General features: G+C 39.8%; 1 protein-coding gene across 1 annotated transcript in view; it reads right to left on the bottom strand.

Moving 5' to 3' along the window:
* The window catches only part of pkp2 (plakophilin 2), a 29,780-nt gene extending 13,268 nt beyond the window's left edge, over nucleotides 1-16,512 (bottom strand). The window contains exons 1-6 of the mRNA XM_079334831.1: nucleotides 16,180-16,512; nucleotides 15,133-15,203; nucleotides 12,602-13,215; nucleotides 12,345-12,483; nucleotides 10,267-10,474; nucleotides 9,850-10,027 (exon numbers count right to left, since the gene is read on the bottom strand). Of these exons, the coding sequence (XP_079190957.1) occupies nucleotides 9,850-10,027; nucleotides 10,267-10,474; nucleotides 12,345-12,483; nucleotides 12,602-13,215; nucleotides 15,133-15,203; nucleotides 16,180-16,372 (1,403 nt within the window). The 5' untranslated portion in view covers nucleotides 16,373-16,512. The remainder of the gene's footprint in view (nucleotides 1-9,849; nucleotides 10,028-10,266; nucleotides 10,475-12,344; nucleotides 12,484-12,601; nucleotides 13,216-15,132; nucleotides 15,204-16,179) is intronic.
* Between the last annotated feature and the right edge of the window lie 229 nt (nucleotides 16,513-16,741).

Below are 16,741 nucleotides of genomic sequence, written 5' to 3'. Positions count from 1 at the left end.
AGCTACGCTTTTGGGCATAAATCTGAGTGTTTATCTGCAACCTACATCAGTAGCAAAGAAGCCAAGTCTACATGGAGAGAAAGAAACTTATAAGTTATCTCCAACAAATCAATGAGTTGTCGGCTTCAGAACACACAACTTTCTGAGATCTAAAGTCAGTCATGATTGGTTGAAATTATTGTCAATCTTGTTACAGTACAACAAGCAAATCGAGAGAGAGAGAGAGAGAGAGAGAGAGAGAGAGAGGAGAGGAGAGAGAGAGAGAGAGAGTGAGAGAGAGAGAGAGGAGAGAGAGAGAGAGAGAGAGAGAGAGAGAGAGAGAGAGAGAGAGAGAGAGAGAGAGAGAGAGAGAGAGAGAGAGAGAGAGAGAGAGAGAGAGAGAGAGGAGAGAGAGAGAGAGAGAGAGAGGGGAGAGAGAGAGGAGGAGAGAGAGAGAGAGAATTGCCTTTAATTTACTTGAACTTCAAGACGGGAATTATGTCACTGTGGCCATCTCTCCCAAAATGAAAGTTTCTGTGAGTATAGTGAAAGAGCATATCATTTTTTTGACATGGTTACTCTTTTCCATGTAGGCTACTGCACTTAATTTGAACGTTTTAAACAACACAATGTGCGCATGTATCCTCTGGTATGTCGTGTGCCTTCGCAAATCATATAAATAATCATGGCGGGACACCATGATCAAAATGCCAGGGCCTTTTTTTTGGTCACAGTCTAGTCCTGGCCACCTGAATAAAAAAGCGTTTGTATTTAGTCCTAGAGCTAACAGTTACTGTCCTTCACGTCGAAAGAAACGAAAAGGTATTTTAAATACTTACGTTTCCTCCATCTGTTGATTTCGTAGGGATAATTGGGACGAGCCTTCCTTCAGGTGGAGTTTGGTGGCCAGTCCTGTTCTGCATGATGCTATAGAAACAGTGAAGTGTTGCCTTGTCTAGTTGGCTCATTTTTAATAAGTATTTTCCAGCTACAGAGGGGACATTGCCATTAAAAATGAAATCCAGCCATCCTTGCTTCTTGAGAAGCTGGAGTTCGAAGCAAAACCACATGCTGGTTTGTGCAACCTACAACCGAGCAAGTACCAGTAGCCATCACTTCGCAAGCGACAAAAACAATTGTCTTTCACAGAAGTTTTCTTTAGGTTGGGGGCGGAGTCAGTGGAGTCTATGGGTAGAGTTACCAGCGGAGGGAAGGTACTTTTCATCTGCTTACGTAACCAGATGAGAACATTTGAAACAGAACAATTTTCTCTGTGCTGGAAGACTTTTACAAACCAAAAAAAAATTACTGGATGGGTTTATTTCACATTTTGTGTGCCAGTGGACACTTAAAGGGATACTTCACCCATTTGCATGAAGCTGTGTATCATTAGAAAATATGTTTTTCTTTGCCTGGAAGTTTTCTTCATGTGATGCAATATGACGCTTTTTGCATCACATGAAGAAAACTTCCAGGCAAAGAAAAACACATTTTTCTCGTCTCAGGGCAAAATGAGGGCTGGACTCACAACCATTCAACACTGCTACCATGTTTCTAATGATACACAGCTTCATGCAAATGGGTGAAGAATCCCTTTAAGTTACCTCATATGTGCTCAAAAACAAATGTCAATTTTTCATAATATGTCTGCTTTAGGGATACTTCATCCATTTGTATTAAGCTTTGTATCATTAGAAACATGGTAGTAGTGTGTAATGGTCGTGAATCGTGAGACGAGAGAAATATGATTTTCTTTGCCCAAAAGTAGTCTTTGCGTGACGAAAAAATCGTCATATTGCGTCACGGAAAGACCAGGCAGAATTTTAGGCTGGCAGTGAAGAACTAGTCTAGTTCTCATGTTTTCATTCACTGAGGCTAAAGACCAATCACAGATCAGTGGGTGGGACCGAACTGCCAGAATCAAAACTTAATGTCAGCCATAATGCTAGGTTGGAAGCTATTATATGCTAACCGGCTCTATGAATAAAGTTTTTAAGAAGAAACAGTGAAAATGATGTTTCAACTTCAATACCACTATCACTTTATTATTTAGTATCTGCCTACATGCATATAGCTTTATAGTTATATATTATATTTATATTCTCAATACGGCACTATAGTTCTGTTGCTTCTGTTCATTACTTCATTAAATTACATTACATATATGCATTATGTCTGATTACATCTTAGTCCAATCACTGTCCACTTATATCTTCTCTGGCACTACAGTTCTGTTTACATCTGTTTCAAATAGTACATGTTTTAATAGTCTACTGCATGTCTGTTTACATCATATATGTCTGTTCACATCTGTTTACATGCATGTCCTTTTACATCTTACTCCGTCGCTGTCCTCTGAATCTAACTCTGTGACTTGGGTTTTTTAACTTGTACTAACATCTAGACACCGATCCTTGTATCTAACTTGTAATTTTGTATTCTAACTTTGTACTAACACTCTTGACACTTGTTGTTCTTTGACACTTTATCCTTTGTTGACTATTATCTTGGGTAAATGTTTTAGCATAGTTGCACTGTTGTTCATTTATTGCTCTGTGTGCCCTTGAATTTTCCCGGGGCCAAATAAAGTATTTTAAATTTGAACGTTATGTAGACAAGTTGCCTGATAGCCTTCAGCCACTTTCTGAAATGAGTCCTGCAGGGAGAGAGACTGAGCAAAGACCGTTGTGTTGTTCTTCCTATCCATGTCCTGCAGGCCATCAGAAGACAATATCCAGCTCAAGATGGCCAGTACAGCAGATACCAAGAGACTTTGGATGCTCAGGAGGAACTATCATTTGCTTTATTGATGTTTATTCGTATTGTTGTTTATATAGATTTGATTAAAAGTTTAAATTCACGTTGATTGTAGGTTTATTTTGTGGTTAATCCAAGTATATACTGTATTTGATCAAGTTATTTGAGTTGCTAAATTACTCTTGCCTAAGCTGATAAAATACAGTGAACTAATGGTCCTATCTGCATCATGTAAGCATTCAGCCTCCTTCCACAAGTCTATGATGTTGAATTTTGGTGTACGAAGTAGAGCAGGGTAAGGTAAATGTTTTTTATAGACAAAATATTTATCTTATTGATATGGGCAGCTACCCAATTATATGGGCAGGGGATATGAACATGGTAATGGATGCAGTCCTGGACAGGAGTAGTCCCAGCAAAGCTAAACCACCTAAGTTGCTTACTGTAGCTAAGAAATTGTGCTCTGTCTTGGGTCTCATAGATGTATTGCGCCTACTTAACCCTGTGGGCAGAGACTATACATCAGCGATGTTCACAATTGACTATTTTTTTCATCTCGAAAGAAATGCTTCCATTTACAGCATGTTACACTATTGGGAACATATTAGTATCAGATCATGCTATGGTGACGCTTAATTTGGTTCCTGCTGACAATGTAAAAACATCTACTAGATGGAGATTTAATTCCTCCCTTCTGCAAGATGATGCCTTCAGAGCAATGTTAAAAACTCAAATTGATCTTTTTACTGAAACAAATGTTCCCTCTTCCCCATCAGCAAGTACAACCTGGGAAGCCTGTAAAGCTTTCATAAGGGGGCACGTAATCTTCTAAGAAAAAACAGAATATGAGTAGACTAGCAGCTTTAGAAAAAAAAGTGGAAGAGGATGAGCAACAATTGAAACAGGACTTTTCCCCACACAATCTAAGAACACTTACAAAGCTAAAATACGAGTACAATCACATACTTTCACAGAAGGTTGAATTTGGACTCTTCAGAGTTAGGCAAATGTATTTTGAATCTGGGGACAAGGCAGGGAAGTTGCTAGCCCGTTATATTAAGCAACAAGAGTCCATGGCCACAATAACTGCAGTTAAGTCTGAGGAAGGTGCTCTCATGACAAAGTTTGATATAAATGAAACATTTAAAAATGTTTACATGAAACTATACACATCGTCATCACTCAGTACACAAGACGAAATTATCAAATTTTTGGAGGGGCTAGACCTTCCTACACTAAATCCTGGTCAGAGAGACAGTTTAAATGCCCCAATTACAGAAAATGAAATAGTTGAAGTTATTAGGACCTTGAGGGTAGGCAAAGCACCAGGACCTGATGGTCTCACGCCTGAATTTTTCAAATGTTTTCCAGAGGAGTGAGAGGTGTGAGGAACATGATGTCCATTGTTGTGTTTGTGTAGGTCATTCCAGATGTGTTTGTTCACCACCTTATTTGCCTCTATGAAGGTTTATTCTCAGATGGGCCCACTGCCCAACAGAAATGTAGTATTGCTTAATATGTAAATTATGTAATCTGAATTTTTTCACTCTTTTACTGCTACAAATGTATAATGAAGCTTTCAGCCTGGGAACATTACCCCCCACCCTATGTCAGGCCCTGATAGTCCTCATACTGAAAAAAGGCAAGGAACCTACTGACTGTAGAAGCTATCGACCAATCTCTGATATCACTCGATATCAAAATAGTCTCCAAAATCCTCGCAAGTCGCCTTAATAGAGTCATATCCAACCTAATAAACTCTGACCAGGTAGGATTTATTTGCAATAGATACGCCTCTGACAATATTTGACGTTTGATAAATGTGATGTGGTCAGTCAGGAACGATAATACACCAATAGCAGCCGCTTCCCTTTCAGGCATTCGACTGTGTAGAATGGTGCTATTATATAATGCCCCTCAGGCAGCGGTCCAAACTAATGGGGTGACCTCCTATTTTAGGCTCGGCCGTGGGACCCAGCAAGGCTCACCTCTCTCTCCTCTGCTATTTTGCCTAGCAATAGAACCCCTCGCTGCGGCAATTCGCAAGGACTCTGACATACCTGGTGTTGTGATTGGAGGTTCCACACAGAAACTTTTGCTTTACGCCGATGATATTCTGCTCTTCATCACAAACCCAGGCAAATCTGTTCCCGCTTTACTCCGAATCATAGAATCTTTCTCAACTTTTTTGGGCTATCGGGTAAACTGGACGAAGTCGGAGGCCCTCCCCCTGACCTCATATTGCCCCAAATCATTATTCCAAACCGGCTCATTCCAGTGGCCTCTCAAGGGAATTACATATTTAGGAAAACTTATTCCCAGACAACTTAGTGATATAGTAAAATGCAATTTGGATCCGCTTCTAGAAAAAAATCAGCTTAGATATGGAAAGGTGGTTACCACTCTATCTCTCTCTGTGGGGCACGGTCAATATTATCAAGATGAACTGTGCTCCTAAAATAAATTATATTCTTCAGTGTCTTCCCTTGAATATCCCTACCAAGTACTTCAAACAATTTGACTTACTCTGCAAAAAGTTTTTTTGGAATGGCAAAAAGCCAAGAATGCGTCTAGGAAAACTACAAAAACCAATAGACAAAGGTGGTTTGGGCCTTCCTAATATGCTGTTTTATTATTACGCATTTAGCGTAATTGAGTAATACATTTTGGAGATAGCTCCAATTAAGACACCTTCTGGCTAGTACCTTTGGCTCTCCACAGGCTTCCCCCCAGGGCCTGGACCTCCTAAAAGATAGATTACGCGCTGCAGAGTTAGGACATGAGGCTTCCCACTATTATTCTATGCTTATAAATAATTCTGGCCATTGCAACACCACAGCTCTAAAAACAACATGGGAGAAAGATTTGGAGATTTTTATCGAAGAACAAGATTGGGTTACAATTATTGGTATTTCCAGAGATATCAGAATAAGACTAATACAGTTCAAAATTCTCAACCGATATTACTGGTATCCTAGCAGATTATTTAGATTAGGGCTTAAAGATACCCCAGATTGCTGGAGATGTAACGGGGTGACAGGGGATATAGTACATGCACTGTGGTCATGCCCAAAAGTACAGGATTTTTGGACCAGGATTCATAATTATATCTCAGAGATAGCGGGGATAGACTACAAACTCTGTCCTGAACTATACATACTGGGGAACCCTAAAGCCATCAATCACATGGTAAAACCCTTGGCTAACTGGATCCAGACAAGCATCATGATAGGCAAACAGATAATGAGAAAGTGGAAAGATGCTGTGGGCCCAGTATGTCAGGAACGGGTCTCAGAACTGGGCAGGGAGGCGGCATTTGAGAAAATATCATACAGTCTGATGAATGAGGTAGAGAAGTATAATGATAAATGTATCACATTAAGTTTCATATACTGTTGGGGTTTCGCAGAGTTAATATGCGGGCAACATTTATGTTTGTTGGGGCACCACTCTGATATCAGAGAACAGCCAAACATCACAAAATCAATCTCTAATGAAATCTGAACACAAAGCCCTTGCACCCAGCTTATATCACAATGCAAATACACCAGTAATTACAAAGAACTGCTGTTTAAATTATAAGAGAATTTATTTAACAAAGCCCAATCAAGTCATTTGATGAAACTCAATCAAACACATCACTGCTATAAACTAAACTACAGAAATCAAAGTATCAGCAAATAGAGTGGAACATGTGTGTGTGTGTGTGTGTGTGTGTGTGTGTGTGTGTGTGTGTAAGAGAATGAGCTAAGACAAAATAGACTGGTGTAGTTTTGAGTCCTAATGCCAGGAAGTGAGTTAGCATTTTAGCGCCGTGGTTCTAACCTCTAAAAGTCAATGGGGATTTTGAATGGGTTTGTGTTAAGACGCCTTAAATAAGGTCTGTAGTTAACACAAGCTGAAGAGATGTTGACGTTTTGTTAAACGAGATAAACTACGTGCGCTAAGACCCCACTTATGACTTTTAAAGTTTTTACGCGAACTTTAAACGGCGGTTGCTAACAAGTAGCAAACTGAGACTACAGTGGTTGTTGCAGACATTACACGTCATCACGCCAGGAACTCTCTCCCTAATCCTCCTTACAGCCTCTAGTCATGTTTTTCAGTGCTCTTGTAAATATTAGGATAATAAACAACTTAACAGCTAACGTTTACTTATCTTGTCAAATCCGCTGATTAGATCGATGAAGCATAACGGTCTTGACGTCATTATAAACAAACCGCGGTATAGTTCGCTAGCGCATAACGTTAGCTTTTTACTTCTCTCGGCTGCATTAACTCTTCAAACTTCATATAAATGATGTCCATCTGCAAAGATTATCCCGCTGAACAAAACAGCAACGCATCAGAAACGTGTGTTTGACACAGAGCTTATTTTATGCAATGATCCAAAATCCAATGAAAAAATTGAGGGATTGGGGGATTCAGTGGTGGCAGCTGAAGAGGAAGGAGAAATATAACCCGAAGTTTACAAGGCACAGAAATTAAAAGAAAATACACTAAACAAAAAGAAAATATGTCTCTGTAAAATGTATGTTGTCATTGTTTCTGTGTGTTCATGATGTGTGATATACAGTATGTTCAGTCAGCAGTGGTTTGGAGGAAACTACTGGTTTATGGAGGATTGAGTTTCTAGGGTTTCTTTGCTTAGTTGCGGGATAAATGACAGAGGGGTGTTGACTGATTGTTGTGCTTCCATGATTGTTTTCCAGAGGGCAGGGTTATGATAACTAATTGAGGGCTATGGAATGGATGTAGTGTTTGTTGATATAGAGTGGGAGTCTATGGGCCAGTTTCATTGATTTGTTTTGTATAATCTGCAGGCGTTGAATTTAATGGTCAGAGATGGGGATCCAGGCTGAAGCGGAGTATTCAAACAGTGAGCGGATGTATGAAAGGTGGACCTTGATAACTGTGGAGGGTGATGTGCCATGCTTTCCACAGAGGGCTTTGAGATGGTTTAATCTGTTATGTGCTTTTTGTTCCAGGTTACTGATGTGTTTGGTCCAGCTGATGTTGTTTTTCAATGTTATACCAAGAAATGTTGCTTCCTTGCTGATGTTGATTTTCTGGTTGTGTAGCGTGAGGTTGATGTGATTGAACTGCAAGTGTGGGTTTTTGGTGAAAATGATACATTGTATTTTGACGGGGTTGAGGATGATTCTTCAGGTTTGACCATTCTTCTATTTCTGCTATGCATTGTTGAGTTTTGAAGCAGAAAACTGTGTGGATTTGGATGTGGACCAGTAACAGAAGCCATCTGCAAAATGTGAAACTTTGACTATGGTGGCTGGTGGGTAGTAGATAGAGATCTAGATAAGAAAAAGAAGGGAGCTGAGAACAGAACCTTGTAGAACTCCAGCTTGGGGGGAGAAGGAGGTACACACTTTAACTTTTTGATTTTAGGGAGTGGGAATCGGGGTGATGGGCTTGAGCTTTTCTGTAAATGAATGGTCTATAGGTGTCCTAGTTTCCTGCTTGTAGTTGTATTTTGTCTTTGTAATTGATTGTAGACGGAAGGAGAAGGTTGTGAGAACTTGTAGGTGGTTGCTAGAGAGATACTTTGTGATGGGAAAAACCTGGAGTTTTGTTGACAGGTTGGGGGTGCATATGATGAGGTCCAGAATGTCTGTTTTGCCGGTCTTAGGTGATATGTAGGTGGGTTTATTTGTATTGATTATTCATCGATTTGTGTCCTGTAGAATCTGCCAGAGTGTTGTTCTGTTTGGGTTTGACTTTGAGTTTCCTGCAGTGAAAGTGGGTGTGTGTTTGTCATTGAGGTCATCCATTATCAGAGAGTGGCTGGGGTTGGAGGTGGCTTTGAGCAGAGGAGCTGATGGGTTTAATTCAGGGAGAAAGTACATGCTAGTGAATGTGATGATGGGAATGGATTTTGGAATTTTATTGCAAAATATTCTTTTCCATTGAGTTCTTGTGATGAGAGTTTAAAATCTGTTTGACTAAGTGAAATGTGATTTTTGATTAAACTCCTCCTCTGTGTCCTGTTTGACATTCTTTTCAGATGCTTTTGCAACATGGAATGCTGATGCAAGATTTGTTGGATAGAAGTGTTTCGTTTATGGAAACAACATAGATGTTTTTGTCACTGATTAGTCCTTCTTTGTTTCCTTGGATTCCTCGAAGGTTTATGTAAAGGAAGGTGGTGTGGGTCATTATGCAAAGGAAAAAAGGTAGACATACATTTATTTGTTGGATGGGGAATAAAGTGAGAGGAGTTTTATCCATTGAAGTGGGTGTGTTTTCTTTGTCCTTTATTTTTTGTCATCCATTGACAGTTTTCTGAGGTCTTCACGGAGGTGGGTGAAGTGTGTGCTGTCAGTATGGCATTTGCTGGGGTGGTTGGAGGGGGATGGAGTGTGGCAGGTGGGGGGCCTTCTGGTGGGTGAGTTTATCTGTGAAAGTTAGACGGGGCAGATGCCAACTGCTCTGGATGCATCCATGGGTGATCCAGAGCAGTTGGCCAATTTTGCTTCTCTTGTCTCTGGTGCAGGTTTGTGGTGATAATTTCCTCTACATCTGAGATATGTGACAAGGTTATTGCAGTTGGAAGACATGTGGTTAAACTGTTGGCATTTGAAGCACTGTCGGATGGGGAGCAGAGGCTGTGCCTTCTCCACTATGTACTGGATCAGGTCCATAAAGAAGCCTTCGTGGCTGCACATAAATCGATAAAAGAGCCTAGAAAGGTGATGGCTTTTATAGACTGGGGTTTGCTTGTGGGTTTTCTTTAGGTCTCTTGTGATGAGGAAAGAGGATTCAGACCCCCCCACACCCCTTTTCACATCTACGTGTTGGGCGCAATTCCCTCCAAAGTACCTCTACTCAGGCTTCAAAAGGGGATACAGGCCTGAGTCATTTGTCCAGCACACATCCAACAATACCTTTTTCTTAATGAGTAATTTTCTTCATACATGATTGACACTAAAAGGATGCAATTGTTTTTGCAGTGAACTAGCTTTTTTAATTAATCCTTTTGTTTAATATCAGTCGATTATCTGACACCACAAGCAGTATCTGATGACTCCAAACAAAAGGCTACACAGGAAAGCCTGCAAAGTATCTTATTTCACAGTTAACAAAGAAGAAGCCTACCGCAGGCAGCCAGTCGCGTTGTGGAAAACGCCGTTGTCAGCCAGAAGATCATCTTTTGGGTTCTCGCCTTCAGAAATTCCAGAGCTGGGCACAAGGACGGACTGGGTGAGGATGGATAATGCCTTCCTGGAGAGGCCCTCCTTTAAAAGGTCATGAGAGGACAGGTTCCACAACAGACCTAGGGGTAGGATGCACATGCTGTGAAACCTTCAAAACATATTATACTAAACCATACCCATTTATTTTATGTGTAAGACCATAACAGGAAGATGTTATGGGTCTCGTGTATCTGCTGTGCAAATTACATCAAAGCCAGCTGTAGTGACTTTGTGTCAAAATTAGGCAGCAATGTATGCTAGGTTAAACAACGTCTTTTAAAAGTGTGAATTTCAATTATGTAAAGTTTGTAAAAATAACCTGTAAGTTCTCGTCTGGTCTCAACATCACGACTGCTCTTCAGTGCTCTTAAAATGGTGGACAGGCCATTGTTTTCCTTCACCTCCATCTTGTTTTCAGCACTCTGGTAAACAACATTACGCAGAGCCCCAGCACCGACACACTGCACCTCCTCATCATCACTGCGGATGAGGTGCAGGAGCTTTCCAATCCCACGAAGATAATATACCTAGAAAAAAACAGTGAATAATTGATTATTAATGGAATAATCTGCAGACAGTTACACAGGCAGAACTTCTGTGATACACTGAATTCCTAAAGTAATATTAGAGCTTTGAAAAAAAATTTTTTATATCAACATAAAAGGACTCAGGACACTTCCAACAGCGAAGCTGAATTATAGGCATGCGATTAGCAAAGGACAAAAAAGCAGAGGGGTTGGTATAAACACAATGCAGAGTGCAGCACACATTTCAACTGCTTAAATGTATTATCTATAAATTAAGTTTAAATGAAACCTCTGCGTCCTGACTTGATGTAATGCTTTTGTGTCCTCTTAGTGTCTGTGTACATCTGCCACAACTTCACAGCAAGGAGAAGTAAATACATCTTCATTAATTCATCAAACCATGGGACGTAGTAACTAACAGAGAGCCTTCAGCTGAAGGGTGTAGGTTTGAGTTTGACTTTGGCGGGGGCATGAAATCAACGTTTACAGAATTTGAAGTCTTTAAATAATGTATTATTTTGTACTGAGACTTTCGTACTATTAAAAACAATACTGACAGTCTCTTCATTTCACTTATAAACAAAAAAAGCAGTTTACTTATTTTAGTTTAGAATCACAATCATAGAGGTTTCTGCTGGAAAGAACGTTGTTTAGTCACTGGGTTCACTTCTCAGGACGTTTTAGCTTTTGACTCCAGCTTTTGGTTCCAGAGTATAAGATGTGTTGAGCTGCTGGAACTTTTATTGTGACCTTGCTTGATATAGAATGTGTTTATTATTGAGTGGGAGACGTTTCAGCGGTCAGTGTATTTGGGAGGTGTTGCCGAAATGAGAAATAATTTTATGTGCCTCACGAGGTGACTTTTTCACGTTAACCTAAATATTGGTGTGGACATTTCAGCCATCGTTTGAGATTGGTATGGACATGTCCATACGGTCCATACACAAATCTATGCCTATGCTTCAGCTTAAAGTGTCCCAGAGATGTCACGTCTATTGTCATGGAGGTGGACTGAGAGGGAAAATGCTTATAAATATATTTAAAAATATATATATAAAGCTGTGTAAGTTGTACAAGAGTGTCATGGTGTCCATGTATGCTTTTTATATTTTGTTACCTTTGTTATTTTATCTCTCATGCAGTGTTTTGGATGTGTTTTTTCTATAGTTTTCATCTATTGATTTGATTGGAAGGAGGTGAATGTTTTGCAGCATTTTGAGTCCAAGACAAATTTTCCCAAGGGGACAATAGTGTATTGTATTGTATCGTATTAAGATATATCAGCTTTATTATCTGTATGGATAAAGTGAAAATAATAAGTTAGATCACGGGCAAATGACACATTTCATCACAGCTTTGCCTGACTCAAATGTGTTGAAATGTGAAAGAAAATACAACTACAAACTATTTCTGAGGGTTGAGATGTTGTAATAAAATTTATTTCATGTATTGCCATGGCCCAACACATACACTATGTTGTCTGTTTCAGTTCTAGTTTGAGCCTGATAGTAAGCATATGCACAGGGATACACAATTTACTTAGAAAGCCATTCGAAATGTTTGGGAGATGTGCAGAATCACTTTTGAAGACAAGTGTGTTATGCAGGCAAATGTTATATTTTGCAATTACGATTCCTTCCTCAAAGTTAAAGCAACTTAAAGAATTGCAGGTGGGAAATTGGCTTATTTACCCTTTTCAAACAGGAGCAATAAGACATTAATTATACCAAACCAAATTTAAATAAATGCAGATTTTTTTGTATCACTTGTGTGGTAAATAAATATGTGTTGCACATAATTTACAGCCAACACATCCTAATACAAAAAGCATGACAAAAAGATCTCATACTATGTACATGAATACACTTACCATTTTTTTTGCTTCTGAACTCCTGAAACATTGATTCTGTATGTAACTGGCTGCGCTAATTAGGGTATCCTCGTTTTCTTCCTCCAACTGTTTCATGGCCCTCTCTATGGTCATCTCTGAAGGCTTGTTCTCTGACTTCCTGTGTGATAAAAAAAACCATAAATGACAAAATATGTGTCTCAAAATTCAGTTATTGGCATGGGTCACACATCATTAAAATGTAAGAATGTATTCAACAGAAAAAAAAAATATTTTACAGGGTCATGATATTCTGTGCTTGAATCTGCTGAATGGGATGAACCACATCCACCTGTCTCCCCATGTCTACCTCCATGCTTGTGACTGATGGGGGATAAGAATTCAGTCTGTGGAGCGTCTGACCATTCCTTCTGACCTGAGCCATCCAGGAGAAGCCCTCATCAGGCTGGTTGGCAACGAGCATCATATCCCCCCTCTGTCCCAGCATCGATTGTTTTTCCTGTTTGAGAATTGTTCCGGTAGGATCCCAGCGAGAGACATAATCACCACTTTGCTGAAACGCTGCATTTGCAAACACAGGCTGTGCTACTGAGGTCTGTCTGAGTGACCTCCCACGGAAGCTCCCAAGAGTAGATGTGGATGCCAGTGGCCGCCTTGTACAAGGAGCCTCTGAAAAGGCATAGCGATGAAATGAGTCAGAACCAAGCGTGCAGTCCCTCAGGGTGCCCATCCTTTGTAACTGATTGGGTCCTGGATGGGTGTAAGTGGTTCTGTAAGTGAAGCGATTGTATGGTGTCTCTGGGCTTGGTGGTGGAGAAACTTCCACTCTCCTGGGTGGTCTCCACACATGGTTTGTTGAAAGTGAGTGGTTGGGGAAGCCATATCCATTAACCTTTAAAAATGAAACAAATCATAGTTGATTACATTGTAACCTGTTTACTGTGATGGAACTGTCACTTTATATTCCACTGAGAAGACATTGAGTGCGTTTACATGGACTTAAGTATCCTGGTTATGAGCCTTATCCCGGTTTTGATCATATTTGGGATATGACATTTACATGATCACAGAGAAACCTGGTTATTTATGTTCCTGTATACATGATGTGAGAAATTACATAGACTTCCTGGAGCCAACAAATGGTCAGACAGTACCATACAAATGTAAATACAGATGTCATTTCAGTATCAGCAAAGAGTCACTGTCTCCAGAAGGACCGGATACAGTCATTGTAATGTAAAGATCACCATGTGTCACTGGAAGGTAACCTCCTCTCTGGATTGCATATAAGGATTTGAAATGTGAAGGTTCGAGAGAGAACGCTGCAGACTGCGGCCTCCTCTCCACGCTGCGTGTTATTAAAGAGATCTGATTCAAACGCCGAAGTATGAAGTTCTTCTGAGACTTCGGGATCAATGAAGTATCTATCTATCTATCTATCTATCTATCTATCTATCTAGCAACTCTCCACCTCACAAAGGAGAATTTCCACAACAATGATCAATAATAGTATCCCGGTTTTTGATTACTGCATCTTATTTGCGCAGGCGCACGTTTATTTTTTAACAACACAACACCGCGGACATTTAGAAATATAAAGACGGGGTCGCCGGTGGCGCAGCGGCAGTGCGCGCGACCCCACGTATTGAGGCTCAGTCCTCGCGCGCGGGCGGCCGGGTTCGCGTCCGTCCTGTGGCCCATTTCCCGCATGTCTCTCCCCACTCTCTCTCCCCCTTTCCGACTCTATCCACTTTCCTCCATCTATAATAAAGGCATGAAAAGCCAAAAAATTTAAATTAAAATTAAAAATTAAAAAAAAAAAAAAAAGAAATATAAAGACATGAAAACACTGTGGCTTGTAACAAAAATATTCAATACTTCAATTTACCCCTTTATCAATCCAAAATAAACTAAAAGTCCCAAACCAATGTAAAATGATCTGTGAAAGTTCCGTTTAAATTGTCTTTTTAGTCCAAAGAAAAAGAAGGAAGACATCCACCAACGTGGCCGTTTGCTCATCCAAAACAAACACAGTCCATCCACAAAGTAAAAAAAAAAAAGCAATCCAACAAAGGTCGATCACTACTATACAAGAATAAAAAAGAACCGATCTCAACAGGATGCGTGCCTGATCGGGCTGTATTTATTTTGCCCATTTGCTCTATATTATAGCCCACCTTCAATTATATTTTATATTTTATTAGCAAAACATAAAAGTTATTCCTCTCTCCAGAATAAGACGCTCTCGTTGGCGCCGTTTGTTTTACGTGTACGCCACTTGGCTGAGTCTGCACCCTGGAAAAAAGTAAAAATAATATACTAATTAAACAGCACATCATTTAGTATATGCATATATATAGTGCCACAGAAGGTAATTAAGATGCCCTTTTCCCTCTTTTTGTTGTCATGCCAGGTTGATGCATGTAGTGGCTGGAGAAGGACATTATCCATTCTCCCAAATCCAAAAGTATTTTTAGTTCATGACCCCTGGAGAGGAGATTTTCAGACAGTAGTAGTTCATTGTATAACATTTAAATGATGGTATACAATGTTTAAAGTGCAGCTATGGTTTTCAAATACTGACAGGTCCGATATTAAAAGAGAGGAATACACAAACACTCCTTTAATTTATGGCTATCTGACATGAAAGTTGAGAAAGACACTTTTAGAAAGGTGGACATCAGATGATCAATGTCTCTGAACTGTTAGAGTGTGTGTGTGTGTGTGTGTGTGTGTGTGTGTGTGTGTGTGTGTGTTAGTGCATTATTGAAACAATAAGCAAAGAGAGCGAGGTTAAACTTTCCCTTACCTTCAAGTTGTGTAAAAGTCCATCAGAAGCACCAAAGCTCTTTGTTGTGTTTTTCTGTAAATGGACATTACCTGAAACAAGTTAGAGAGGGTTTGTGTGAGTGTAAAACTACAGTACTGCTTACATGTATTGTATATCAACTGTAACATTTCCTTAGTGTAAAGGCATCTTTCCTCACCCAGCTGCTTTAGCTAAAAAGTACAGAAAAAAGTACACACTCTGGTACTGCAGGCATCTTTGTAAATGTGTGCAAAGAATGTTTCTTCAGTTGCTTAGGATATTCTAAAGCTGGAAAACAGATGAGTGGAATGATGAAATACAGACTCAACTCTCATATTTTTAGTTGAAATTGAACTGAGCTCACCCCTGCATGTTTATTTAGGCCATTGGTGCATAATGAATAAGGGCCTTACCCCCCTGGAAAGCAGACCAGTGGGTGAGATATTAAATTCAGGCCTCGTCAGCTGCCACTTCCCTGTAGGCTGATTAATGAAACTGCAGAAACCTGTTGAACAGGCAATCTACTACCACATGCATTTCACTCAGAATAATATACCTGTACTGTCCAAAAGATAGTGGATCATGAGAAAGCTCACACAGCATGCTTTCTTTATATAATGTATTTTAGTATCATACAGGAGTGGTTCTTGACTAAGAGCACCCTGAGAGGTGTCACACATTCTAGTGTAAAATAAACAAATCACTACCTGATTGAACTGCTCAAAAACCCATAAAACACACCAGTCACAGACAACAGGTCAAAACAAGACCAAACGTTTTTTAAAGGGAAATACGTACGAACTTCAACACGACAATAGTGTTAAAATTAACATTGTTACAAGATAAAAACTTCGGCTATTTTACCCAAAGTAATTGTAATTTTTACAACTGACCTTTTCAGGTTTAGAAAACTTCTGAAAGGAGTGGCCTGATGTACACTTTCTGTGGGAATCTGCACATATCTTGGATATTTTCGTATATAGCCTATTCACTTAAAGTTTATTCGGCCGTACATTACGCATAGTCGTTTATATAAATGCACCTTACCATTTGGCACACTCTTTTTAGCCTTACGAGCCAACGTAAGCTGAACCTGCTGGTGAACGCGGAGGCTCCGGTCGTTTGAATTGTTCCATATCAACGATCTTTGGGTCGGCTCGGCTGGCAGAGCCAGACTGGTGTCATCCAGCACAAACGACTCCTTTACAGGTAACGCAGATTTAAAAAACACTTCGTTCATTATAAGAAAATCCGTAAAGAGTCTAGATGGGTACCTTCATTAAACTAAATAGGTACATTTCCTGGAATAGTGTTTAGTCCTGCTTTGTTGTCCCACTCAGGTGACTCGACCAACTGACAACGAGAAAGGGTGGGGCTTAAGGCGATGCACCTGAGGTGTCAGGTATCGCAGCACGACGGTGTCTGTTAACCATACTTTTTTCCCCTATAGAAATAAAAATGTAACCTATAAGCACTGTACTAAATTTTACTTTTTTTCCCCTTTTCATAAATTGGCTTCAGCCCCCCTAAAATGTTCTTAAGCCCCCCTAAATCATTTGGTGTTTTTATTATTATTATTTTAATAAAATGTGCTGACAAATTCAATATA

Source organism: Symphodus melops (assembly GCF_947650265.1).
Source record: "Symphodus melops genome assembly, chromosome: 22".
Classification (NCBI taxonomy): Eukaryota; Metazoa; Chordata; class Actinopteri; order Labriformes; family Labridae; genus Symphodus; species Symphodus melops.
This window is presented reverse-complemented; position numbering and strand designations above follow the sequence as displayed.